Consider the following 27,330-nt stretch of genomic DNA (forward strand, 5'->3'; position numbering starts at 1 on the left):
ACCCCCCCCCCCCCCCCCCCCCCAAATACAGCAATAACTTCAACCAAAACTTTCTGGTAACTTGATAAATTTCTGCATATCGGCTTCGAGGTATTTTAGGCAATTCTTCCTTACAAAACTGCTTCAACTCTGGGATATTGGTTGATTTCCATGAACTACTTGCTTCAGGTCATTCCACAACATTCCTATAGGAAGGGTTAAGGTCAGGATGTTGACTCAGCCATTCCAAAACATGAACTTCTTTTTAAACCATTCTGTTGATTTACTGCTGTCGTTCGGATCATTGTCTTGTTGCATTATCCAAATTCTACTAAGCTTCAGGTGATGGACTGCTATTCTGACGTTCTGCAAACTGTCTTGATACAACTTATAATTCATTGTTCCCACAATGATTGCAAGCTGTTAGGCCCCGAGGCAGCAAAACAGCCTCAAACCATGATGCTTCTTCCAGCGCGCTTCACAGTTGGGATGAGGTGTGCAGTGCCCTTCATCCTCCAAATATGTGGTGAGCATTTCTGCTAGAAAATTCAACTTTTGTCTCATCTGTCCCCAGAACATTGTCCCAGAAGCATTGTGGAACATCCAGGTGGTTTTTTGCAAACTTGAGACATGCAGCGGTGTTCTTTTTCTTTGGAGGGCAGTGGTTTCCTCTGTGGCTTCCATGAACACCAGTCTTGTTCAGTTTTTTTTCTTATAGTGGATGCATGAAGAGACCTTGGAAAGTTCTAGAGATTTTTGTAGGTCTTTTGCTGTTACCCTTGGGTTTTTTTTTCACCTCCTTCAGCATTGCATGTTGTGATCTTTGCAGGTCATCCACTCCTAGGGAGAGCAGCAACAGTACTAAATTTCCTCCATCTCTAGACAATTCCTCTTACTGTGGACTGATAAACACTCTTTAGAAACGCCTTTGTAGCTTTTTCCAGCTTCATGCATCTCTACAATTTTTCTAAGGTCCACTGAAAGTTGTTTTGATCAAGGCATGGTATACATAAACAAATCTTTCTTGAAGAGTAGGCTGAGGTTAGCAACCTGACTTTCTCTTTTTTAATAGGGCAGGGAACCTCTACAACCCACACCTCCCAATCTCATCGGTTGTAACACCAGATTCCAAATAGCTTTTGCAGAAGGCATTACCCCAGAGGTTCACATACAATATTACATGCATTTATATTGGAAAAGGTATCATTTTTCTCAATAAACAATAAATAAATGAACAAGTATAATGTTTGTGCTATTTAATTTGGTTCTCTTTATCCGGTGTTAGGACTTAATGTCAAGATCTGATCACACTTTAGGTCCATGATATGCTGTCCTTTTTGCTACTTTAATATCAATCTAACCCTTCCTCCATACATAACACTAAATTCTGACATCCATGTGCGTACCTGTTACGAAGGATGAACAACTCTGATGGGCAGAAGGGTACAGAGTTGCCCATGTTTCCCCCTCCCCTGGGAGAATCACAAATCATTACTGTTACCATGTTGCTCATGAGAGAGAAAGAGAGATCAAGAGAAAAACAAGTGGAACATCTGCTGCTGATAAGAGAGAGGAGAGGAGCCATTGATTTACTGTTATGTCTTTTGGAGAGGGCTGTTTACTTGGTACCATTCTGTTCATTAAAATTCCTCGGTGGACAGCTGGAGTGGGCTGGTTTGATGGACTAAGCCATTCAAAACTGATACCTGAGACCCCGTGAGTAGGGATAAAAGTGAGGTCTGGGGAGACACCGGAGACGAACCAAGAGACACACTAGTGAACACTGCTTAAGTGTTGGAACCCACGAGAAAAGTGTGGGGCATCGGAGACCGAACGAAGGATCGGTCAATTTTAACTCAGTGTTTATAGTGAGGCCGGTGGGGGCTTGTGTGTGTGTCCACCCTTGCCTGGGTGACGAGTCCACCAAAGAAGAACAGTCTAGCTAAAGGACAGAGGGGTTGTACCTGAATGGCCACAACAATGGATCAAGAAAGTAAAGGAAGGTTTGAATGACTGTAGCTGTCACTGTTTGCTCGCCCTCTCTCCCTCCAACGGTTATAACAAAAGAATCAACAACTACCTCAGCCTACATGAACTGAACTTTAGACTTTACCATGAAAATTTATTATCCCCTAGACAACGATTAGAGCTTGTTTACTATTGATTATTATTATACCCACACTTTTAGGTTTCGTATTGCTAACATGTATTATCTGTATATTTGCATTGTTGATATTGATTTGTATATTTTACTAATAAACACTGTTCTGAAAATAGTACCAGACACCAACAGATGCCTCGCACCGCGTCCCTGGCGTGTTGCACCTCTCCCGCCTCCCGACTCACCCCGCGCTCCGCCCGCCCACTTCGGCGTCCGTCGGTGCTCTCGGGAAGCGATTACTTCTATCTTTGCTGGTAAGACATCCAGTTACGGGGTACGTAACACTACCAAAGAGATTCTTAAATATCCCTTATGTATTTACCTCTACCACAACCCCTGATAAGATGTTCTGTATAAAGAACTTACCTGTAACATCCCTCTTGTACAAAGATATGCAGAGAGGCAAGTAGTTTTGAGGAAGCAGAATGAATACAGAAGGACTTGAGACAATTGAGAAGAATGGACAAAACATGTAGCAGATGGAACATAGTGACAGGCCATGTACTTCGCCTGAAGGAATAAAAGTGTAGACTTTTTCTGGATTGAGAGAACTCAAATCTGAGGTGCAAAGGTACTGGGGTAGGGTACATGTGGGTACCTCATGTAGGGTTCCCTAAAGATTAGCTTGAAGGTTGAGTCAGTGGTGAGGAAGGCAAATGGAGTGTTAGCATTCATTTTGAGAGGACTAGAATATAAAAGCAAGGAAGTAGTGTTGAAACTTTCTAAGCCACTGGTAAAGCCTCACGGAGTGTTGGGAGCAGTTTTGGGCCCTTTACGAAAGGATGTGCTGACATTGGAAAGGATGCAAAGACAATTCATGAAAACAATTCTGGGATTGAAAGGCTTATAATGAGTGTTTGAGGGCTCGGCCTGTTGTCACTGGAATGCAGAATGACTGTGGTGGGTAGTTTAAAACCGGAGGGGACAGCCTCAGATTAGAAAGATAACCATTTAGCAGAGAGGGAGAAATTTCTTCACCCAGTGAGTGGCGAATCTGCAGAATTCATTGCCACAGGTCCATGTGGAGGCCAAGTTACTGGGTGTATTTAAGGAATAGGTTGATTTTTGATTAGTCAGGATATGGGGAGAAGGCAGGAGAATGGATAGGGAAAATGGATCAGTCATAATGAAATAGAGACTTAATGGGCCAAATGTTCCTATATCATAGTCTCGTACTATCCTACAGCAAACCAAGATAGTTTTATAAAAGGTACGTTTTACAAATTTGATAGAAGTCAACATACTGAGCCTAATCCCTGTGTAATCAATGATTTGTTTTAATTAGATGTTTATAAGTAGGATAATTCACAAGTCAAAAAATACACGTCGCTCTATATACGGATATCTCCATAGTAGTGTAATGAATGACATTTAATGCAAAAAACTCAAAGCACAAGTTATTTAAAAATAACTGCGACAGGTGGGAAACAAGTTCTGGTCTTAATAATTAATGTACTTAAGACGTTTTAATTTAATATATGGAAGTTCGTACATAGGGCTGTTCATGGTGCCATGAAAGGAGGAACAGGTGGTTAAAAACGAGTTGGAATAAATGGGTCCGTCCAGGATGGATGTGATTGGTTCTTGTTTATGATTGCATTAACAACCACGTGGCCGGAATAAAACGCAAGGTTCCCTCCTCGCTGCTCGAGTCTCCGAAGTTGGACGGATTCTTCGCTAAAGGTCCCCGAAACGTTAACCATCGCTCACCATTCACAGACGCTGCTCGATACGGAGTTCCTCCAGCATATCGTTTTTTTAAAGGCGTCCAAGTTGGCTGCTAACACGAAAATGTAGTGACAGGCAATATTGTGATGAGGACAGTGCGCCTCTTACCTCAAAAGGACTATCACCGGAGCTGATCGGCCTGCGGCTGTCGTAAAGAATGTTTTACGGCTGGAATCGTCAGATATGAGCCGATTACGTCAACGCGTCGGGCGTCGTCCCTCTTGATAAAATAAATCGGCGGATTAATTAACCGGGTTGATATCAAACCGTTCGTCGTGAGCCGCTCCAGCCGGCCGGATCTGTTATTTAAAGGGCGGAAGAAGGAGAAGGTGAGGCGGCCAGCGGTGGTATTGGAAGTGCCGCTATTTCCATCGGTATCGGTTCCACTCGACACTGAGGAGCCGGCGGGAGGCCGCAACCCTCTGCTCCCCGTCTCTCCATCCAGCATCGACGCGTCATAGAACCGACTGGCGCTGACCGTTAGGCAATGTGCGGGCCAATCAGTGCTCTCCGCTCCGCGCCGGAACCACCAATCAACGCCTTGCCCTGCGCAGCGTGCACCAATCAACGTCCTCTGAGCCGTCTCTCGCCCGCGCACACGAATCGGCGTTCTCTCTCCTCCTGCGCACCCCTCGGCGTCTTTCTCCCTCCGCGCACGCCAATCAGACGCCCTGCCTCGCGCGTTCAGCTGTCGGCGGAAGACGCACGGGCAGGACAAAAGGGGCCTAGCCGGAGGCGCGCCCCGCTCTTGCCGCCCTCCGCCCACTGCCGACTCCTATTGGTTGGCGGGGGTGGGGTAGGGTGGGAACGGGACTGCGCGCGACCCCTGACCTTCCTCTTTCCCTCCCTCCCTCCCTCCTTCAGGTGGGTGCCCTGTGTGTTCCCTGCTGCATCATAATACCGCTCAGTATGGAAGCTGCGGGACGGTGCCTTTGGGGGAAGTATCTTTTCTTTGTTTCTTCTCTCTAACTCGTCTTGTAACGACAGTTGTGGAGGATAACGGTGTACAGGGGGCTTAATTTGCCCCAAGTGAGGCAGGTGGTCTTAATTGACCAAAGGGAGCTAACATTCTGTCATTACGGAGGGATGCCACCAGATTGGGGCATCGCTGTCAGAAATGCATTACAAAACGGCAACGGCAAATCTTTCGAAGCTCTCCTCTCAGGCTTTTGGTGCTGCCGTTTCTAATTCTGGCTTGGTATCAGGTTTTAACGGAACTTGCTTCTGACATAGCACAGTGTGGAAGTCATTGTCTGTAGTTGTCATGTTTGTGTAACGTATTTTGGCATGTCAGCATTAATTAATAAAAGTACCTTGCTGTGTTGTAAAGTTGGCCGTGGAGTTTGTTTCTGAATTGTGTTGAAACTTGCTTCTGAACCTTTGGGTGTAAGCTAGGAAATAACTGAAACTGTAAAGTCAGAAGTGTTGTGATTGTGAAGGTCCTTTTTGGAGAGAAGAGTAATACTTTGGCATCATTTTGAAGTGTAAGATTGCTGCATGTTTTGTTTTATCTCGTTTTCTGAAAGCATACTTCAATAAACTTTTTACATGAAAATTTAAATTAGATGCACTTTATAGCACTGCATTTCTTCATAAACAGGCATGAATATTAATATGGGTAGATGGTTTTATATGCCCTCATGTCAGTGAATCTTCAAGCTTAAAGGTTCTAAAGATGTTTTAACAAATATATACCTACTTAAATTTTCAAAAATGAACTGATATTGGGAAATAAGATGTAATTGCACAAGCAGAGACCATGGTAAGTCCGGAGGAGTATTGCAAACATTTTATCCCTGTATCAACTACTATATGCCAAAATAGACTGCAACTCAGCAGTGAAGTTCCAAAACAGATTTGTTGAAATTTGAATTCCCTTATTTTCTTTCCCAGCTCATCACTCCATATTTTCTGTTTCCATGTTTTCACTCAGTTTCACAATTTTGTCTTCTGCAATAGTAATGTGAGTTTGTTTTGCTTTGCTTGTTCATGCTTTCCATTGTCCCCTCGTAATAGTTTTGAAGATTGAAAGTGAGGTTCATTAAGAAAAGAGGTGGTTTTAAAGGACAGGAATGTTTGCAGGAATCAGCTTGTAGTAACGAGAAAAGCAGGAAAGTAGATTTGAGTGAGGGCAAATGGGATCAGCTATGACTGAATAAGAAGCATTAGAAATCAACAGGGACAGGATGTATTTGCAGCTTCATAATGTAGCCTTGAATGAGAACACTTTGATGCAGCAAGGCTGAATGTGAGGGAACTTTTAGTGGAGGATTCATTTTAAAAAGCTTTGAAAGTGCCTTGAATTTTCTTTGCAAATGATAAATTTGGTAAACTGGAAATGTGGAGAACTAAAGCTACTGTTAATTCAGACTGTTGCTTGAAAATTCCAATGAGCTACCAAGAAACATGCCTTCAAAATACCATCCTGTTATTCGTCCTTTTTCTCTTATTTTCTTTAATGTAATCTCTTGAACTAAATGTGCAGAGATTTACTCCTGCAGATGATTTCAATGATAACTGAGGTGGGTAGTACAGTAGAGACAGATGTGAATCATGGTAATTTGTTTTCCTAGCTGAGATTTTCAGTTAGCACTAGTTTTATAGTGCAAAGAAATTCTAGGTTTGAAAGGAAGCCAAAGTTCAGTGAAACATCACCCATTTTTCAGTGAATCAAAACTTGACCTCCAGCGTAGTGCGGATCCTGACATGGGTTGTGTTTGCTGTGTTTCAACGTGTCTGCATTGTGACCATGTCACTTTCAATATAGCCATGCTCTAATGGTTAAGTCAGCCATTCAGAGGAGAAAATTTGCAGATGCTGGAAATCCAAGTAGCATGCACAAAAGTGAGTCAACATCTTATCTTTTTCCCCAGTCCTGATGAAGGGTCTTTGCTTGAAACGACGACTGTTTACTCTTTACTATGGATGCTGCCTGGTCTGCTGAGTTCCTTCTGCATTTTGTGTGTGTGTTGCTTTGGTTAACTATTCATTTCTGTTTACGTACGTTCACTTCCTAGGAAGTGAACATGAAATGTAATCATGTTCTCAAAGCATGCTGGGAGCAATTGATTAAGCTCCTGTTAGTTTTTTTTACCTTGGAGTATAGCAGCTGATTTGAACTACTGCTTCAAGACAGTGATGATCTTCATCAGGCTGAACTTTTTCTTTATAGTATTAATATTTCTACTATAAATTCAAGAACAGCTTGATACTGAATGGAAACTTTTTAATTCTAGAGGGCAGCAAAGCTTTGAGTTGGCCTCATTTGCATAGATCCATTTTACTCTTACAAATAGAATAGCATATGCAATGTGTTATCATTGGGAGTAGGCGCACTGATCACTGCACTCAGAAAAGTGGCTGGAAAGGAGCTTTTGAAGTACTGTTTTTTTCCAGAGAAGTCTGAATCAGAGATGGCCTCAAATATCAATGCACAAGAGATAAGATTGCTCTTCTAATTGTGTTGACTAGTGAATTAAATGCCAAAGTCATTTGAGTCATCCTATAATGAGTTACTACTCTTGTAGTGATACCTAAGCTCAATTTTTTAAAAATCTGCTAGAAACCCTCTTTTTCCCATGTGCTTATCATGAAGTCAGTGGGACTGTAATAAGTAAGTCCCATGTACAATTTTAACTGCCAGGCCAAGCAAAATTTCCTGCTATACTTTTATTATCAATATCAATCCTCTACCTTTTATAATTGGAACTTCATATCCTATTCTTAGAACTGAGGCTGGAGCTCAATGTTTGCTGGATTTGGGCACTGTGAATGCACAACTTCAGGTATCACACCTCATTCTTAGTTTTGTGGTAGAGGGCAAACTCTCACAAGGCATTCAAAGTCAAATTAACTGCATTTCATTCTGAATTTAAAAATAGTGAGTTTTTCTTAATGTCCTTAAAGTTAACATTTTTATCATGATTTTAAAGTAATGGGCACTGCTGATTAAGGAGCTGGGCCATACAGTATTTGTTCTGCTGGGGGAAAAACTTAACAATTTGTGAGTAATCTGCTTTGGGCTCTTGAGTTCTCATGACTCACTGGACTGTTATGTTCTTGACCAACAAATTGAGAAGTAAAGTATTTAAAAGAAAAACATTCTGTTTAGAACTAATGAGTGCATTTTACAGAACAGATTAAAAACAGATATTTTGTTTTCTGTTATGGAGCTTATCCTGTAGGGTAAAATAAAATTCAATTGTATGGGAAGATTTCAGCTTCACACTATTCTTATACCTGTCTCCATGTAACTTATTGCATGGCTATATTTGAACGTTATTGCTCCAAAATATAATTCAAAGTATTGTGCTGTTATTAGGCATATGCTGGTGATACATGCACAGATGTAGATGTCATGTTACACAATTCTCTTGTTGGAGTTGACTTTTAATTGTGATGTACATTTATGAGAATTCATTTACTGAAACCTTAGGTAAATTAGAATTAAAATTCATTTGAGCTCAAATTTAGTTATTATCTGGGTCAACAAGTCAAAATTTACTTCTGGATCTAAGTATTTATAGTGAAATGGGTATTGTATTTTTTTAATTTTTGCAACATAACTGAATGTGCACTTCAGACTATGAATGCATTTTGATAACTTTACTCTTTCTTGAAGATGTATTTTTGGAACTAATTTTATACAAAGGTCCTTTGACGTGTCCATTGCTTTACCACAGCATTCAAAAGAAAAGAGCTGAGGCCGTCATTGAGCACTCTCTGAGGGATAGAGAGATGATTTTCTTTGCTTTCAAAAAAAAATGCATGGTCATTAATCTTTCTTGAGCAGTATGTGCATATAACCAGTGCCACCAACGTTGTGGAAGTGTGGGCTGCACATTCCACAAGCTTTTGCCAGATCATGAACAACAGGCAAGATGTTGGAGGAACTCAGTGGGTCAAGCAGCAACTGTTAAGGGAGAATTACACTTGGCATTTTGGGTCAAGACCCTTCATCTGAACTGTCTGTGCTTCTCTTTTGTCAGATCGTAAAGCTTGACATATCTGTCACCTGTCTCCAAAGGTTTTGGAACTCTTACTCTTGATCAGTTTTCTAACCTGATACTTCACTCACTATATGGTGCTGAAATACTGCTGGAAGTGTCATCTTTCAAACAATATTAAACCAAGGCTCATTTTGCAAAACTAAAAGTGCCTATGACTCTGGACTCTCGGAACAGTATTGCAGAGGAACTGTCCATTTGGCCCACAATGTCTGTATTGTCTATATTGCCAAAGTAAACTAAATCTTTTCTCCCTACACATGGTACCCATCCCTCCATTACCTGTGTATTCAAATATCCAACAGCCTCTTAAGAACCATTAATGTATCTGCTTCCACCATTACCTTTAGCAGCCTTTTCCAAGCATCTGTTACTCTGTGTATTTTTTTTAAAAAAAGCTATTCTCAAAAGTGAAAGCTCTGGTGTCTAAACCACCATTTATTCCTCATCCCACATTACAAAAACAGATTACCTAGTCGTGTCACCTGCCTGATATTTTCTAAAGATATTCACCTTAAAAAGTTAAAAGGATTCAGATGTGTGTAATTAAATTGGAGTTGAGTTATTAAGAAACAAAATTGTAAAGTTTTTTTTCTATACAGTTGTAATAATATGAACTTTAACACATTGGCACTTTCTGACAATGTGATTAGATTTTCTATCTGCCCAAGTTCTTTCCCGTGATCGTCATACCTAATTTGCATACAAATCGAATATTCACATGTGCCATTCCTGCTCGTACATGCCTGATTTTTTTTTAATGGTGCAACCTTTAACTCATGCTTCTTTTGGGATGTATCGGAGGCTGTTGCTTTATGTTACTTTCAAACTCTGATGGACATCTTAATTCCAGATTTATTGAGTTAGTTGAATTTAAATTCGTGCGTCTACTGATGGTGAGATTCAAGCTTCTGTCTTTGGATCAGTGGTCTAAAACTAGCTGCTGGCCAACCAATTTAACAGCATAATGTGGTATTGTTATTCCTGTGTATGTGGGTCTGCCCTGTTCAGTCTATCTTTTTGTGTTTGTGCCTCTCTGTGTGAGTGTGCAGGCATCTTTGTCAAATAGAAGCCATATTTGAAATATGGTAGAAGAATATGGTGCCTGAAAAGAAAGCCTTTCTGTATTTTTATATTGGTTAAAAATAAATTTGTTTTTAGAGAATTGTAAATCAGTAATATTTCATTGTCTGGAATTGCAAATCCAGTCTGCATGTTACTTAAATTTAGTTAGTGCTGCCCTAAAGGCAGAAACTTGTTTTTTTTTTGAAAACCAGATACATTGCAGAGATTCCCACAGGCCTCAGTTTATGGTAGCAGCCCATGGCAAAAGCAAGATTGGGAACCCCTGATTTAATATGACTTTCTAGTCTTAGCTGTATGTTTTAAACCAAAATACCAGATTTTTAGCTGTAGAACAAATGTCTGTGATCCAGATTGTAGAGTAGGGAATAAAATTTTGAAGTCATGTGATCTGAATACAATGCTATACATTATTCACTTCATTGTCAAGTCCCAGTTTTTCAAGACTGCTTCAGCTAGTAAAACCAAGTCTGGTCTCTCCAGCTGATGTTATTATATTATTTAAATTCAATGTCATGTCCTCTTCTCTGAATTTGTAAAATTGGTATTAAAAATAGTTGTATTAAAATTATAATGTTACTTGCATGACATAGCTCAAAAATTCAAAGTAAATTTATTTTCAAAATACACATATGTAACCATGTACTACCCTGAGATTCATTTTTAAATCTTATTTATTTAGAGAGACAGAACGGAGTAAGCCTTTCCAGCCCCTTGAGCTATGGCACCCAGGCAAACCCCTGACAAACCACATTTAACCCTAACCTAATCATGGGACAATTTACCTACCTGGTATGTCTTTGGGCTGTGAAAGTAAAGCAAAGTACCCAGGGAAAACCGACACATTTCGTGGGGGAGGATGTGCAGAGGATGCTGGAATTGAACTCCAAGCTGTAATAGTGTCGCTCTAACCACTACACTACCATTTATGTGGGTATTCACAGTAAATACAAAGAAACAATAGAATCCGTGAAAATCCATTTACAACAAAGCCATCACACAAAAGTTTATATTCATTTTATTTGTTATTTTAATGTCAGTCTATTTAGCACCAAATGTTCATGAATTCTGATTTTACTAATAGACATAACCGTCGTGAGGTTGAGAATAATTTTGTATTGGGGTAAGTTCTGTTTGGAAGATAATTGGTTCATTGATTACTTTGTTCTGCAGCTTTTGTCATTAAGTTTTCATTAAAACAAAAAATATTTTCCTGAACTTGTTTTTTTTCCATGAGTGATAATTTAGCTAGGATATAGATTTTTGACAACTGGTTTTCTGATGCTATGATCTACAAGTACCTGGGTGTGCACCTGGGTGACAGACTTGAGTGAAGCACCAACACAGAGGCTGTGTACAAGAAGGGCCAGAGTCACCTCTATTTTCTCAGGAGACTGAGGTCCTTTGGAGTGTGCAGGTCTCTCCTTCACATACTCTACCAGTCTGTTGTCGCCAGTACAGTATCTATGTGGTGGTGCCTTGTGTATTTTTAGTTTTATTTTAAATTGAGGGCTTCTGCAGAGTGAGTTCCAAATTCCCACCACTCTCATTGGGGGAAAATATTACTTGTCAACACTCCGCTAATCTTTGTCTATTTTATTCCTTTAATGCATGCTTAACTACCAAGATCCACATTAATTGGCCTTTAGAAAGTTGGTTGTGGGTTATCAATTTGAACTGCAGCAGTCTTTCCAGTGCTCCCACACAGCTATTGAGTAGTGTTTCAAGGTTTAGACCTAGCTTCCATGAAAAATAATTATATTTTTTACATTAGTATAAGTCTGACTTGGATTGAAATCTGCACGTGGTAGTGCTTCTGTTTGCTACTAACTTTGTCCTTCATCTAGTAGTGGTCATGGGTTCAGTCAGAGTTGGCTTGGCAAAAATTGTTTTACATTTTATAATGTACATATGGTTGGAATAATGGATAGAGCTACCTGTCTTCAATTATGTTATGTTATAAGAGATGGTCATCCTGGCAAGGATTCCCTCATACTCCCTTTTCTTGCTTTTATGCATTCTAGGGAATTGAAGAGTGAGATTGATGCCATAGGATAAACTGCCTCTTATCTGCAACAATATTTGGATTTTTTTCTTAAAAGTATAAAATGATGAAAACACTTGTGGAAGGCTGAGCAACATCTGTGGAAGGAAAATCAATGTTTCAGCTCCAGGGCCCTTCATCAGAAAAGCATGAAAAAGTATCCATTTCTCCTTTCACAGATGCTACCTTACCTCCAGAATGTTTCCAATAATTGTTTTTATTTTGGATTTGCGGCTTCTGCAATTATTTTGATTTTCAGCCACCTGTATTTGTGGTTTGCTCAACTTTTTTTTGATCAATGTGACACACAGTATTGATTTGTACCACCATTGAACGTCAAAGGAAGTGGCTAGACTTTCCATTTCGAGATCATCATTGCCTTCCACTTTCATATTGCAAGTGTTGTTTACCACTTCCCAGCCTATGCCTGAATACTATCCACATCTTGCTGCATGTAGTCTTGACCTGCTCTTTTTGTGAGGCATTCTAATTAGAATTGAATATATATATAAAGGTGAAGTTGATCTATTTATATAGTTAAGTGTGTGGCTTTTGCTGTCTTGCTTTAGAAACTCTGCTAACATCGGGGTCAGTGTTCTTTATTTAGTTAATGCTCCAGTGATGCTTATTAAATAATGTTGAGAAGTAAGTAGCTTTTGTAGTCCTGAAGTAACATTTTATTATTTTTTATCTATAGATGAATGCACTGTGATAGAACTACTGCCTTCAGGGTGGAACCTAAGAGATAAGCTTGAAGATAGATCAACCTGCAGTGGCATTGACATTTTCTGAGAAACCAATCTACTTTTCACCACTGACCATGGCCAGCAAAAGGAAGTCTAAAATTCCTTGTATGGTCCCTGCAAACGAAAGTCTGGACCAGAACCAAGATCTGGATATGATTACCCATGATGATGATCTTCCTCCAGATATTTCTGATGAGAGTTTGACAGCAGATGGTGCTGTAGTTGATGATGAGACTATTTCAGAAAAGGAAATACAAGATAATCAAATCAGGAAACTAGAAGGAGGCTATGAATGTAAATATTGTACTTTTGAAACCCAGGACTTAAATAAATTTACAGTACATGTTGACTCAAAGCACCCAAATGTTATTCTCAATCCATCCTACTTCTGCGTGGAATGTAATTTTATGACCAAAAAATATGATACTCTTAATGACCATAATGCTAGATATCATTCAGGTGAAATAAATTTTAAACTTAAAATGGTGAAGCACAATAATCAAACTGTCTTTGAACAGACTGTTGAAGAATGCAACAGTAATGGGATTCCTACAAATGAAGATCTGGCAGAAAACACTGAAGCTGCTTTAACAGGAATATCAATGAGTAAGACACCAATCATGAAGATAAAAAATAAAACTGAGACCAAAAGAATCTCTCTGTCTCCAAGTTTGGTGGATGAATTCGCTGCTAGACAAGAAAACCATGATGAATCTGTGGGAGGCACCAGTACCAGTGGACTTTGCATTAATCAAGAAACAAATGGTGTATTAATTGATTCAGCAGGTATGAGTCAATTAATACCACCTCCAAATTCTAATTTAATTCCAAAAGTTATGATTCCTTTAAACAGCATTCCAACATATAACACTAATATGGATGTAAATACTCACCTAGTGAACTCCTTCAACAAATTCCCCTATCCTACACGTTCAGAAGTTGTAACACTAAAAACTCAGACAAAATATACAGAGGAACAAATTAAAATCTGGTTCACTGCCCAACGGCTTAAACATGGTATCAGCTGGACCCCAGAGGAGGTGGAAGATGCCAAAAAAAAACTGTTTAATGGAACTGTGCACACTATACCACAAACAATTACAGTCATACCAGCACAGATTTCAACATCTAATGGATTGCAGCAAATCCTCCAGCCTTGTCAGATAGTTGGTCAGCCAGGCATTGTCTTGGCACAAGTTACCAGTACAAATGTGGTTGCTGGGAATTCTCCTGTCACTGTCACTGTTGCTGGAGTTACAAATCAAATGCAGTGGCCAAAACGCAGAACACAGGTAAGTGAGGTAGGTCCTGAAGCAAAAAGGCCAAACAACTTGCAGCTTCCTCAACTTGCTTCACAAGGAGGTTCCCTTAACTCTGCCTCGGGCACTGATCCCTACAGTGTCCGCCTCAAAAAGACAAAAGAGCAACTGACAGAGCTGAAGGCCAGCTTTAATAGAAATGCATTTCCCAGCGATGCAGAGATAGCTAGAATTATACAAGTAACAGGTCTCTCACGAGGTGACATCAAGAAGTGGTTCAGCGACACAAGGTATAATCACAGGAATTCAAAAAGTAATCAAAGCATTAACGTTGCTGAAGTCAGTAACACCATAATTTTGGATTCGGGTGATGACACAGCTTCTGAATCCCTTGTAATAAATCAGCAGCGCAAACATGGGTGGCACGCCTTCCCGGATTTTACTCCTCAGAAGTTTAAGGAGAAAAGTACAGAGCAGCTTCAAATCCTTGAAGAAAGCTTTCTTTCTAATCCATTTCCCTCCGATGATGAGATTAACAAGCTAAGGACTGACACAAAACTCACCAGGCGAGAGATTGATGTCTGGTTTTGTGAGAGAAGAAAAGTTAAATATTCAGAAGATAAAAATGAGAGTGGAAAAGTAATCGATGGGGAAGTTGAAGTCAAGCATAAGGACTCTGAAGAAGGGCGCACCAAATCACATTATGGGCAAGTTCATGCTACGTCCTTGGCTAGTGGCTTAGCAATACCAAAAGTAATGTCTGGTGCTGCTAGTAGACTGTATAAGAAAACTCCAGAGCAGCTACATTTGCTTAAAAGTGCATTTGTCCGCACACAATGGCCATCCCCTGAGGAATATGACCAATTAGCTGCAGACAGTGGACTGGCCAGAACTGATATAGTAAGTTGGTTTGGAGATACAAGGTATGCTTGGAAAAATGGTAACTTGAAATGGTACTATTATTATCAAAGTGGTAATGTGGACAGTCAAAATGGGCAAACCCACATTTCCTTCAGAAAGTATAAAGGTAGAGGTAGATCAAGAGGTAGACCACGAGGAAGAGGAAGATACAGAGGAAATGGAAGGTCTCACAATTGGAGTGAAACAACGTCGAACAAAACATCTTTGGGACTTGCTGCTTCAGGTCAAAATGTACTTGAACAATACTATTTGAAACACAAATATTTAAATGAAGAGGACCTTGATGATCTTGTGGCAAGATCACATATGAGTTATGAAAGCATCAGGGGATGGTTTGTACAAAGGCAAACAGAAGGTGTTGTTTCAGAGAGCAATAACTCAGATGGACAATACCCTGGTGAAGATGAGAAAAATGAGCCACTTGAAGAGGATGAAGATTGGGCTGCTGAAGAAAATGAAGATGATGCCTCTGATGGAAGTGGCAGCAGTGACGTGTGGAAGCCTCCTTCACAAAAACGAAATGAAGTAACGGAAGCAGATGATGAATTCTAAGTAACCTATAAAATGTAAGTAGTAGAGATAACCTTTTACATTTGCTTCCAAGCATTATCAAACCATAACTGGGAAATAGTACATCAACATTGAGGAACTCAGCAGGTCAGGTAGTATCAGTCGAGTGGAATAAACAGTTGATGTTTATAAAGGCCCTCCATTGGGACCCATCCATTTCCTTCCATAGATGCTGTCAGACTTGCCAAGTTCGTACAGCATTTTGTGTGTGTTATTCAAGATTTCCAGCATCTGCAGAATCTTTTGTATTTATCAACATGGTAGAGTTTGATTTTAGCAACTTCAGGTGAATTATTAGAATTGTCTACTCTAATGGTGTGTTTAATCAGTTTAGCACATCTACATAGACAAAGGAAAATTCTTGTTTGACAATGGAATAATATGTCTTTTGATGGTAGCCCATTGTATGTACCAAAGTGTGGCTGATGTAGAGGGTATATCTTGCCTATTTTATGGTTCTATACCATTAGTTTGAGGTGATATTCATAATTTCAATCCACTTTAATATCTTGCAGGATTATATTTTGTTTCATACATTTGATTTTTTTTAACTGTTCATTCCTGGAATTATTAGATATTTCCATTCAGTGTATGGAAGTGTATGTAATTAATTATGCTACAGTGTATAATTTTGATTTTTGTATTTTATTGGGCTATGTATCAAGATTTTGATATAAATATATATCAAAATCTTGATACTTAGCCCAATAAAATACAAAATCAAAATTATACACTGTAGCATTTTATATATATATATAGTACTTAAATAGTACCTGGACTAATGGGGAACCTCTGTAATAATTCTAATCATAAGTAAGTATTTTAATATCTATTTTAAAAATTGATTTAAATATTATTCAAGTCACTTAATTGCTCACCATTTTGAGTTAATTTTAATTGTATTAAATCCTCAGTTTTATTCTTAATTGATTATTTGGAAAATTGATTTATAATGTTTCAGCTGTTGACTTCAAACCAGTCAAAATAGTTATAGTTAATGCACTTGTGAAACAAAGTAGGTTTTGAAAATGTTTATCCAATTCCACTCGTTGAATGCTGAAGTTGGATTTTTTGTGTCTTTAAGTTGGTTAAATATTTAATGCAGATGATACCAAGATAGGTGGCGTTGTGAATAATGAAGTAGGTTTTCAAAGCTTGCAGAGAGATTTAAGCCAGTTAGAAGAGTGGGCTGAAAGATGGCAGATGGAGTGTAATGCTGATAAGTGTGAGGTGCTACCTTTTGGTAGGACTAATCAAAATAAGGCATACATAGTAAATGGTAGGGCATTGAGGAATGCAGTAGAACAGAGTGATCTAGGAATAATGGTGCATAGTTCCCTGAAGGTGGAATCTCACGTGGATAGGGTAGTGAAGAAAGCTTTTGGTATGCTGGCCTTTATAATCAGAGCATTGAGTATAGGAGTTGGGATGTAATGTTAAAATTGTACAAGGCATTGGTGAGGCTAAATTTGGAGTATTGTGTCACTGAATTATAGGGAAGATGTCAACAAAATAGAAAGTACAGAGAGGAGATTTACTAGAATGTTACCTGGGTTTTAGCACCTAAGTTACAGAGAAAGGTTGAACAAGTTAGGTCTTTATTCTTTGGAGCGTAGAATGTTGAGGGGGACTGGTAGAGGTATTTAAAATTATGGGGGGGATAGATAGAGTTGACATAGATAGGCTTTGTCCATTGAGAGTAGGGGAGATTCAAACAGGTGGACATGAGCTGAGAGTTAAGGGGCAAAAGTTTAGAGATAACATGAGGGGGAACTTCTTTACTCATAGAGTGATAGCTGTGTGGAACAACCTTCCAGTAGAAGTGGTAGAAGCAGGTTCGATTTTGTCATTTAAAAAAAAATAGATAGGTATATGGACAGGAAAGGAATGGAGGGTTATGGGCTGAGTGCAGGTAGGTGGGACTAGGTGAGATTAAGCGTTCGGCACGGACTAGAAGGGCCGAGATGGCCTGCTTCCATGCTGTAATTGTTAAATGGTTATATGGTTAATTGGTTCTTCTCTGTTGAGAATTAAAAATGAGCTGCCAGGTAAAATGCCTCCTATTTTAGCTGGGGGTCTACAACCTAATGGCACGAACATTGAATTTTCCCATTCCAGGTAAACCTTATTTCCGATATTCCCTTCTTTCTCTCCTTTTAATCCATTTCTTGTTTATGGAAAATGCTTTACATCTATGTCAGTCTCTTTTTATAGACCGGTGGGTGGGCCTTTCTGGAAATGCTCTTGACGAGTTTCAACAAAATTGTTATGGGTGTAATTTTAACTTTATATGGTTATACTATAATTTGTATGCATGTACAATAGATTTGGGTTAATTGGGACACATCAGGACCAGTACCTTTTTCCCTAATTAGCTGGAGTTTTGTAGAAATGGCTAAAAACCTATTTTTAAAAAATCACACTACTATTCAATTGAGTAACAAGTTAAGTATTAAATACATAAATTATTGACACTACTACAGTACTGTAAAACTGAATTTGTTCCTAATTGACATCGAAAGAATTCATCCAATGAACCTAGAGTCCTCACCACCCAGGCCATGCTCTTTTCTCACTGCTGCCATCAGGTAAAGGTACAAGTGCCTCAAGAACAGTTACTACCCCTCAACCATCAGGCTTGACATAAGGAATAACTACACTTATTCTACTGCTGGTGCTATCACAACTGATGGTCTCACTTTAAGGACTCTTTATCTTGTTAGTTCATGCTTGTTATTTATTGCTATTTATATTTGCACAGTTTGTTAATTGATCTTTACATTACTGTTCTATAGATTTTCTAAGATATTCACAGAAAAAGAATGGTGGGTTGTATGTACTCTGATAATAAATTTTACTTTGAACTTAATGCATTCATACAATGCTACCGACAATTGCATCCTCCAAATCTTCCTTTTCAATGGAAGATTCAAAATGATTGTCAATGCCTTCAAATTCTTCGTAATTCCTAATTTGTTCAAATAGTGCAACCATTTCATTTTCACCTCTGGCTGTTTTTGGCTGCTCCAAGCCTGTATGCTTGAAACTGCAGTGAGCATGACAGTTCTGAATTGTCTTACTGCTTATTTCTTGCCAACTATCAGTGATAGTTTTCGTTCTACTGGATGAGCTGTCAACAGCTGAGTCCCATCTGCCCGATGCAATTGATTTTAAGGTGCCAGTAGCCCATCTTTGCCCCTTCTCCTGTCAGTAGAAAAGGTTCAGTTGGGCTTGGAAGCTAAGTCACACGTGAAGGCCAGGTGCTGGACTTGGTCGTCAGAAGCTATTTGAGATGCACACCATTGGGAGCATTTAATAGGTAGAGAGCTTATGCCTGCTACCCCCTCAGGCTAAGTCAGCCTTAAAAAAAACTGATTTCCTTGTGGCTATATCCAGTCATGTGGAAGGCTTCAGGGTAAATACAGAGGAGTCCCTGAGACAGACCTACATTGAGTTCAACGTCGCTGGTGCCAACCTATATCGGTCTCTGCCATTCCTTTGGATCTATCAGCTGTTCTATATTGTACTGCCCTGGCTTGCATATCAAGATAGCTAGGATGCAGCATCTGTAGTTGACCCTGACCAATGTCAATGGCCTTGTCAATGACAAAAATCACTTCTTTTTGAACACAAATGCACATATCTGACCCTATTTAAAAACTATTCACTCTGACCATGGTGGCTAGACAAGTGCACGCGTCTGAAGATAGTTAGAAACGGTTTAACAACAGCCTCCTGTCACAATTAGGTGACATAGTGTCCTAAATAAACAGAATCCCAGCTGTTTTCTTGATTACTTTTTATTAACTGACTCTCAATAATCCACTGTATTTTTTTAGAATTTTGTTTGTAATTAAATGATCTAAATTCATAATTTGTATATTGAATCCATTAACACTTGGTTGTATATTTCAAAATTTCAACAGTCATAGAACATTACAGCGTAGGAACAGATCCTTCAGCCCATTTAATCCAATCTAAATTGTTATGCCTAGCCCATGGACCGTAGCCCTCCATAACCCTTCTATGCATGTATTTGTTATTTGAAATGGTGTGGAACAAGCCTAACAAGTTGCACTTCCCAGCAACCTAGCCTAATCACAGGATAGTTTATAGTGACTTACTAACCTGCTAACTGGTACGTCTCTGGACTGTGAAAGGAAACTGGAGCACCCAGTTAAACCATAGGATTGTGAGGAGAATTTACAAACTCCTTACAGATGGTATCTGAATTGGACTCTGTACTCTGAAGCCCTGAGCTGTAATGGTGTTGCTCTAACTGCTACCATGGCACTGTGTACTTTATCCAATCTTAAATGTTGAAATTGAACTTACATCCACCACTTTCTGCGGTTGCTCATTCTACATGTGCATCACCATCTGAGTGGGAAAAGTTCTCCCTCTAGTTCTCTTAAATATTTCACCTTTCACTCTTAATTTGTGACCTCTAGATCTAGACTCACCCACCTCAGTGGAAAAATCTGACCTGCATTAATCCTATTTATTCCCCTCATAATTTTGTATATCTCCATCAAGCCTCCCCTTATTCGCCTATGCCCCAGGGAATAAAGTCCTAACCTATTTAACCTTTCCCTATAACTAAGGTCCTCAAATCCTGACAACATTCTTGTAAATTTTCTCTTTATTCTTCCAATCTTATTGATACCTTTTGCTGTTGGAAGGTGGTTTGTACACAATACTTCAAATTTGGTGTCACCAGTGTTGTACAATTTCATCCCAACTCCTGTGCTTAAAACTTTGATTTGTGAAGGCCATTATGCCAAAAGCTCTCTTTACAACACTATCCACTTTCTTTCAAAAAATTATGGATCTGTATTCCCAGATCCCTCTGTTCTACCAGACTCCCCAATGCTCTATTTTTCACTGTGGCAAATTCCATCGGCCATTTTTCAACTCATTCTTCCATTGGTCCAGGTCCCACCGCAAGTTTTGATAGCTTTCCTCTCAGTCCACTAGGCCCCCAAATCTTGGTGCCATCCACACATTTGTTGATCCAGTTTACCACATTATCATTCATTTAGTTGATATAGATGACATACAACAAGGGACCCTGCACTGATCCCTATGTCACACCACTAATAGCAAGCCTCCAGTTTGAGCGGCGACCATCCACTTCTACTCTGTGGCTTTTCCTGTGAAGTTGGTATCGAATACAATGACCAATCATGTCCTGAATGCCAAGCGACCGAACTGCCTTGCCCAGCCTCCCACATGGGACTTTGTGAAAGGGCTAGCTGAAGTCCATATTAGACAACATCCATTCCTTCATCGACTTTCTTGGTAATCTCTTTAAATATTCAATAAGATTGGTTAGAGACAACCTACCATAGAGAAAGCCATATTGGCTATCTCTAGTCATTCCCTGCATATCCAAATACTTGTATCCAGTCCCTTGGAATACTTTCCAATGATTTACCCACTACTGTTGTCAGACTCTCCGGCCTAAAATTTCCTGGCTTATTCTTAGAGCCTTTCCTGAAATATAGACAATCTTATTAGTTCTAAACACGACTTAAATAGAAATGATGACAGCTCTCATTGTCAAAAGTCTTCATATTGAAAGGTCTTTATAAGAAATTGAGGTCAAATATTTTAAAAGGAGAGTATTTTCAAAAATATAATCTGAATTTTTAAAAATTGAATAATCTAAAGCATATGGCAGAAAATCCACAATTTGACAGTTTTATCTTAAAGCTTGGAGGCAACTTTCTATGTGCATGTTCTTGCAACATAATGTAAACTGAATGAATACAAATTCATTTGTGTACCTTTATTTTCATTATTAGTTCTTACACTGGAATGGATCTTGTCTTGAGTTCTCCCTTGAAAGATAGATGTTTGTTGTCTTAAAATTACTTCACTGTGGTGAGAGCTCTGGTCTTCTAGAATGTATGGGTGCACCAAATTCATCAGGTGCTCTAAAGAATTTTATTTGTTTAGGCTTGTAGTTTGACTGGGACGTTGTAAAAGTTTGTGTTTTACTATTCCTGCCTAGTATTTTACAGAAATAACTTCTTCATCTGCTCAATGCTACAATTGTGGCTTTAGCATTGCCTTCTCTTCCCATTTGAAAGAGTCTCAAGGGTCCGCAGGTTATGTAATTGTGCATATTAATTATGTAGAACCATCCTAATTGACATGTGGTTTCAGTTTATTGCTGTGTCTTTTTGTATTTTTTATCTTGTATTTTTTTGTCTCTTAGTGATAGAAAGGAAGTAGTTTTTAAACGCTTGTAATAACACAGATGAACCAAAATGGCCACAAATGTACTTGGGTTGATTAAATGGAAAGAAAAAATATATAATGGAGGGAATTTTTGATAGCAAAGTAAAATAGTCTGTTCCATTAAATATCTTTATATCTACAAAATTGAATATTTAGATTGATATTTATAACCTTCAAGAATCTTGAAACAGTGTGGAACAGCTACTGAATCAGCAGGGGAGCTTTAGAAGACAGTTTATATATTTCCTAATAGGCTTACTTTTATTCCTTAGGAACAGCAAATATATGGAAGTCTTCAGTGGACACTTGGGATAAAGAACCAATTCAGAGAATCCGCAATTATGGTTATCTTCTTTGAGCTGCAAGATTCTGTCCATAAAGAAATATCCATGCACAACACATTTTATTTCTCAGTAAAGTAAAGGCTTTTTAAAATCACTTCCACATTGCCAAAGTTTTATTACTGCAGCAAAAAGGACTTTTGTACATAGCTATTGTTATGGGTCAGATTTGTACAGTTTGGGATTTTACTACCTTTTTACTGAGGTTTAATTTTTTGAGATATCTTTGAGCACAATTTTTCTTTAGACTTGGCTACCATATTTTTCTCATGCAGGCTCTTGACATTGTCCGCATAGTTTGCCACTGTGATATAGTAATTTGCCTTCCTCAGATACTGGCAGTGCAAGTAAATCTTGAGCAATCAAATTATATTTCAGCATTTATTTAAAATGCTGATAACTGCTTGCCAGTAAAGAAGTATAAACTCCTATATTTGTGACTTAATTATGCATGGTGCATTTGTATATGCATTGGTAAAATCATCTGATTAATTTTATGATTTAATCTTTCATAGCTACTTGAATTGACACTTATTGTAGGTGTAGATAAAACCAGCAGAATTGTTTTCCATAATTACTTTCTTCAGAAGCCATATTCCATTTGCTAGTATTTTTCAGTATCTTCTGCAAGTCATTTTGTATGCTGAAATTAGGAAAATGCTGCTTCTATATATACAGTACTACATTTATATAATATATATAGTATTTAAATATTATAAACATTAAGGGGGTTGCAAACTGTGGTTTGAAGAAAATCAATGTTCAGTTCTAATTTTTCACGCTATTTATTGTATTTTTGAGTATGTGTACTGTGAGAATAAACATTCAAGTTGATTAGTATGCTTTTATTTTTAGTTAGCAATTCAGCACCATAGTTGTTTGCAGTTAGTTTTACTTGTGAAAAAGTGACCAGTTGTGCTCATTCATTTTATTACTTATAGTTTAGATTACTTTCTGAAAGTTTTATGAAAACTATAAAGCACTAATGGTGAATTAACCCAGTCAATATGTACTTAGTTTTAGATACTTTCTACTTCTATAGAAAATGTTGATCTCAATACAGATTTTAATCATGGTTACAGTAATGGCTGGTGACTGCACAGTTTTATTATGCAAAAGGAATTTTGCATGGTTATTATACAAGTACTGTATACTAGATTCTTCAATTTGATCATTATTAGATTATAACTTTGGCTGTCTAACTTCCATTGGCACACTCAAGTCATAGAAGTATTTGGACTTGTATTAGTAATTCCCAAAAGCAATTTAAGTTTTTCCCCTTGACAGTTTTGAATACTTATGAAAGATTATGGCAAAGTATGATGTCTAAATTTTCCATAAAAATAGACATTATCTTGGTCAAGTTTTGAGGTTTAAAGTACACAAACAGCATGTTAGTATTTAAATTTGGCAAAGACTTATTGTTATACATTACTGTGCAGCTTGTTTATCCTAACACCTTTGGGAAATACTAACTTGTTAGGCCAATGCTCATTCTGGCTTGCAAGTGCTGCAGGTTTTAATTTGCACAGACCTAGTCATCTTAAAGATATGTTTTTAAAGATATTAACAATGATCACTGTAATAATGAATGATTTGCAAGATAAGTAGACCCATGCAGTGTTCTTTAAAATGGAACTCGAAATGGTACTACTATCTCCTGTCAAAATTGTAGAAAAATAATTAAGCATCTTTAAGACCCAGAGATACATTTTTAATCAAAAATTTAGAAGCCTTAATACATCACATTCAGTATTCTTTTTCTAGGATACTATAGTAGTAATGCCATCTTTTTGCCATGTAATCCAATGGCATTGGTTACATGCCTTGTAGAACTCTTATTGCCATTAACAGGTGAACCTTGCACCCTGATTTAAAGTTTAAAAATCAAATCTTAAAAGTACATTCACATTTGCCCTTCTTTTGGGTTTGCACTGTAATCTTTTTGTTCAGCCATTGCCTCTGTAATACTTGTGTAAAAGATGATCTGAAAAGAATTTTAATGTTTTTAAGAATATCTGTGACTATCCTATCAGCCAGCATTGTGAGCAGTTTCCAAGTAACAGCACATTATAAGGGTTTGAGGAAATTTTGTATAGGCTTTTTTTTTGAACATTTTATCTGTTGTATTGCCACATTTTGTTTTTAAATTGAGATCTGTTTAGCGCTCTACTGCAGTTCTGTCTTGAAGGTTGCGTTTGTAGATCTGATGTTATTTTCCATTGACTACAATGCAATGATTGTAATATGTGAATATAACGCATTTCAAAATAAACCTCCATTCTGTGATTTATAAAGTTGGGTTTTGTGCTACTTTCTGTGTGACTGTGGCAGAAATTCGTTTTTATTACTATACACTTGTATGTCTTCACTGACTAATGTGCAGTTTGTGGAAAATGTTTGAAATTATATATATCTGAGTGAGTGTCCCCTTACCTTTGTTAGTATTTAAACAGTTACATTTTTCCCAAAACACTATTTGCATGACCAAGAAGATGGAATGAGCTTGCAAATATGTGGCAAAGCTTAAAGTGGGGGTGGGGGGGGGGGGGCGGAGAGGGAGAGAGAGCATATGCATGCCTGAGACTGAGTGAAGATGGTTTTCTCCAAATCTGCCTTTTAGTCATCTATGTATTGGCTTTCTCTGACCAAAGTGAACTTTTTTCCTTTGTAATGAAGCCATCAACCTTCCCCTGATAATTTTGCAGATCTTGAACTTTTGCACATAATTTAAATCGTGGAACAGTAAACGTGAAAGCCTATGTAAACTGCTGACATTTATTCTCTTGATAATGAAATTTTGTATCATGTGACTTCTGGTTCAAAGTGCTTTTCAGCTAATGTGAAATGTGATTTTTGGAAACTGGACTGTCATTTTGTCAATGGCAAGCTTCCATGCATCACTGACATGACAACCAGATAATGTTTATTAATTGATGTGGATTTATGGCACAGGTATTGATCAGCACACAGTGGATAATTGCCCTGCTCTTTGATATGGTGTCATGAAATATTTAGTGGTCCGCCTGAGAGAGCAAACATAACCCTGGCTTAATGACTTCGAAGAAAGGCTACACTTCAGATTCACAGCCCATATTCTGTGTTAGGTTTGTAGAATGTGATGAACTCAGAAAACTGATACTGAGGCAGGAATGCTATTCACTGTGCTTTGGTTGAATTTGCATTGCAAAGTCAGTCAGCCTGTGGTACTCCCAATAAAATATTGTCAGGTTAATCTGTCAAGTAAAACTAAATATAACTGTGGTAGTTTTGCTATAGTTTCTCAACTTGAACTATATTTTTTAAAAAATGCTAATATGGGATTGAGAAAGGATAACATGGAGATGATGCACTTGATTAACAATAAAAGTAGGAAGTATTGTGTCATCGCTGATTCAATCTAAAAGATAAAACAAAAATTCTGGATAGACAGAGCGTGGTAGGGATGTTTTGAAGTAATGCAGACTCTCAAGTCTATCTGCCATTCTGAATGTTCGCTGATTTGTACCCCATCACTGTCACTGGTCTGTCCTTTTATAATTCAGTGAAACCTGACAATTTCAACCTCATTTGATTCAGTTTCTTGGAGCAGTAAATTCCAGATTTCCTCTACGCTGATTTGTGTGCACCGTCCACAGCCAAAACAGCTTTTGGGGTGCAAGGAACAGAAATGAACATTGATCGAACCCTTCTTAGACTGCAAGATTTACCAATGAAAGTGCAACTTCTTCACTCAACTCCTTTAAAATAAAAATTGATATCATTAGACTCTTCCGGTTTTAAACTTGTTTCATTGATTCTCTCAAATGGTCATTTCTTCTATGACACTCAACTGCTTTCCATTAGTATTCCATTACATTTTTTGTTTTGGATACCCATGCTTTCAGTTTTGAATTTAATGAGTCACAAAATTTGCTCATTCTTATTTCTTTGGTACATTTGTTTAATTAGCTACTTGTCTACAAATTGTATGCCATGTGAAAATGAGGGGATAATCTTTCCCTATTAATTAAGGGTTAAACATTGGCTAACTCAAAAGCAGCAAATGTTGAAAACACTCAGCAGGTAAGGAAGTAGCTGCGGAAAGAGAAACTGTGAGCATTGCAGGACCCAGATATTTCATTGATTTTTGGCAGGGACTACAACCCTGCTCTTTGAAATGGTCTAAATGAATAACTTGAACCACTTGATAGCGGAGTAGACTGCATTTTGGGTTCAGTGTTTGTATCAATGGGTGGTTCCTTCTGTGCTCTAAATACTACAACTGGTGTGTCAACTCTTCTACCTTTGTTTGTTCACAGAATGTGAGTGTGGCTACTTATTATCCATTCCTGACTACCCTCTGATTCCACAGGCTTCTAGTGATTTCAGTAAAGTCAACCACTTTAATTTGTAAGTGGAACAACTGCGACACATGTCCCTACACCACATCCCTCACTCCCATTCAGGGCCCCAAACAGTTCATCCAGGTGATGACACTTCAGCTGTGAGTAATTTACTGTATCTGGAGCTCCTGTTGTGGCCTCTTATATAGCGGTGAGACCTGATCTAGATTGGGAGACCTTTTCGCTAAGCCCATATGTTCAATTTGTCAGAAAAAGCAGGATGTCCTAGTGGCCATCCATTTTAACTTTACTTCCTGTTATGGCATGTCAGTCCATGGCTGCCTCTGCCACGATAAAGCCACACTCGGGTTGGAGGAGCAACACCTTGTATTCTGTCTGGGTAGCCTCCAACCTGATGAACATTGATTTCTTGAATTTCAGTGATTTCCCTTTCTTCCCCATTTCCCTCTCACCTTATCTTCTTACCTGTCCATCACCTCTCTCTGGTGCTCCTCTCCCCTTTCTTCCATAGTCTTTTGTCCTCCCCTATTAAGATTCCCCCTTCTTCAGCCCTTTATCTCTTACACCAATTGACTTCCCAGTTCTCTACCAGCCCTCCTTCTTCATTCCACCTATCACCTACTACTTTGTACTTCCTCCTCCCCTCCTCCTACCTTCTTACATTGACTTCTCATTTTTTTTCCTCCAGTCCTGATGAAGAGTTTCACCCTGAAGTGTGGACTGTTTGCTCATTCCATAGATGCTGCCTGGCCTGCTGATTTTGTCCAGCATTTTGTGTGTGTTACTTAGATTTCTAGGATCTGCAGATTTAAAATTTTTTTAGGCCACAAGACATTGGAGCAAAATTAAGCTATTCAGCCCATCAAGTCTGCTCCGTTATTCCGTTATGGCTGATCCCAG

At 38.5% G+C, this 27,330-nt stretch overlaps 1 protein-coding gene across 2 annotated transcripts; it reads left to right on the forward strand.

The window, feature by feature from the left end:
- The first annotated feature begins 4,602 nt into the window (after positions 1-4,602).
- On the forward strand, positions 4,603-24,375 carry LOC132395851 (zinc fingers and homeoboxes protein 1-like). 2 transcript variants are annotated; one of them, XM_059972979.1, is made up of 3 exons: positions 4,603-4,732; positions 12,699-15,493; positions 22,016-24,375. In XM_059972979.1, exon 2 carries the CDS (start codon positions 12,822-12,824, stop codon positions 15,477-15,479), a length of 2,658 nt encoding a protein of 885 aa, XP_059828962.1. In that variant the 5' UTR covers positions 4,603-4,732; positions 12,699-12,821; the 3' UTR covers positions 15,480-15,493; positions 22,016-24,375. The 2 variants fall into 2 exon arrangements, with proteins under 2 accessions (XP_059828962.1, XP_059828957.1); XM_059972974.1 differs by lacking the exon at positions 4,603-4,732 and having other exon boundaries at positions 9,013-15,493.
- The last annotated feature ends 2,955 nt before the right edge of the window (positions 24,376-27,330 follow it).

Source organism: Hypanus sabinus, chromosome 1 (genome assembly GCF_030144855.1).
Source record: "Hypanus sabinus isolate sHypSab1 chromosome 1, sHypSab1.hap1, whole genome shotgun sequence".
NCBI classification, from domain to species: Eukaryota; Metazoa; Chordata; class Chondrichthyes; order Myliobatiformes; family Dasyatidae; genus Hypanus; species Hypanus sabinus.

Excerpts from the sequence above, each read along its gene's own strand:
- LOC132395851 (XM_059972979.1), top strand. The coding sequence starts at position 12,822 with ATGGCCAGCAAAAGGAAGTCTAAAATTCCTTGTATGGTCCCTGCAAAC.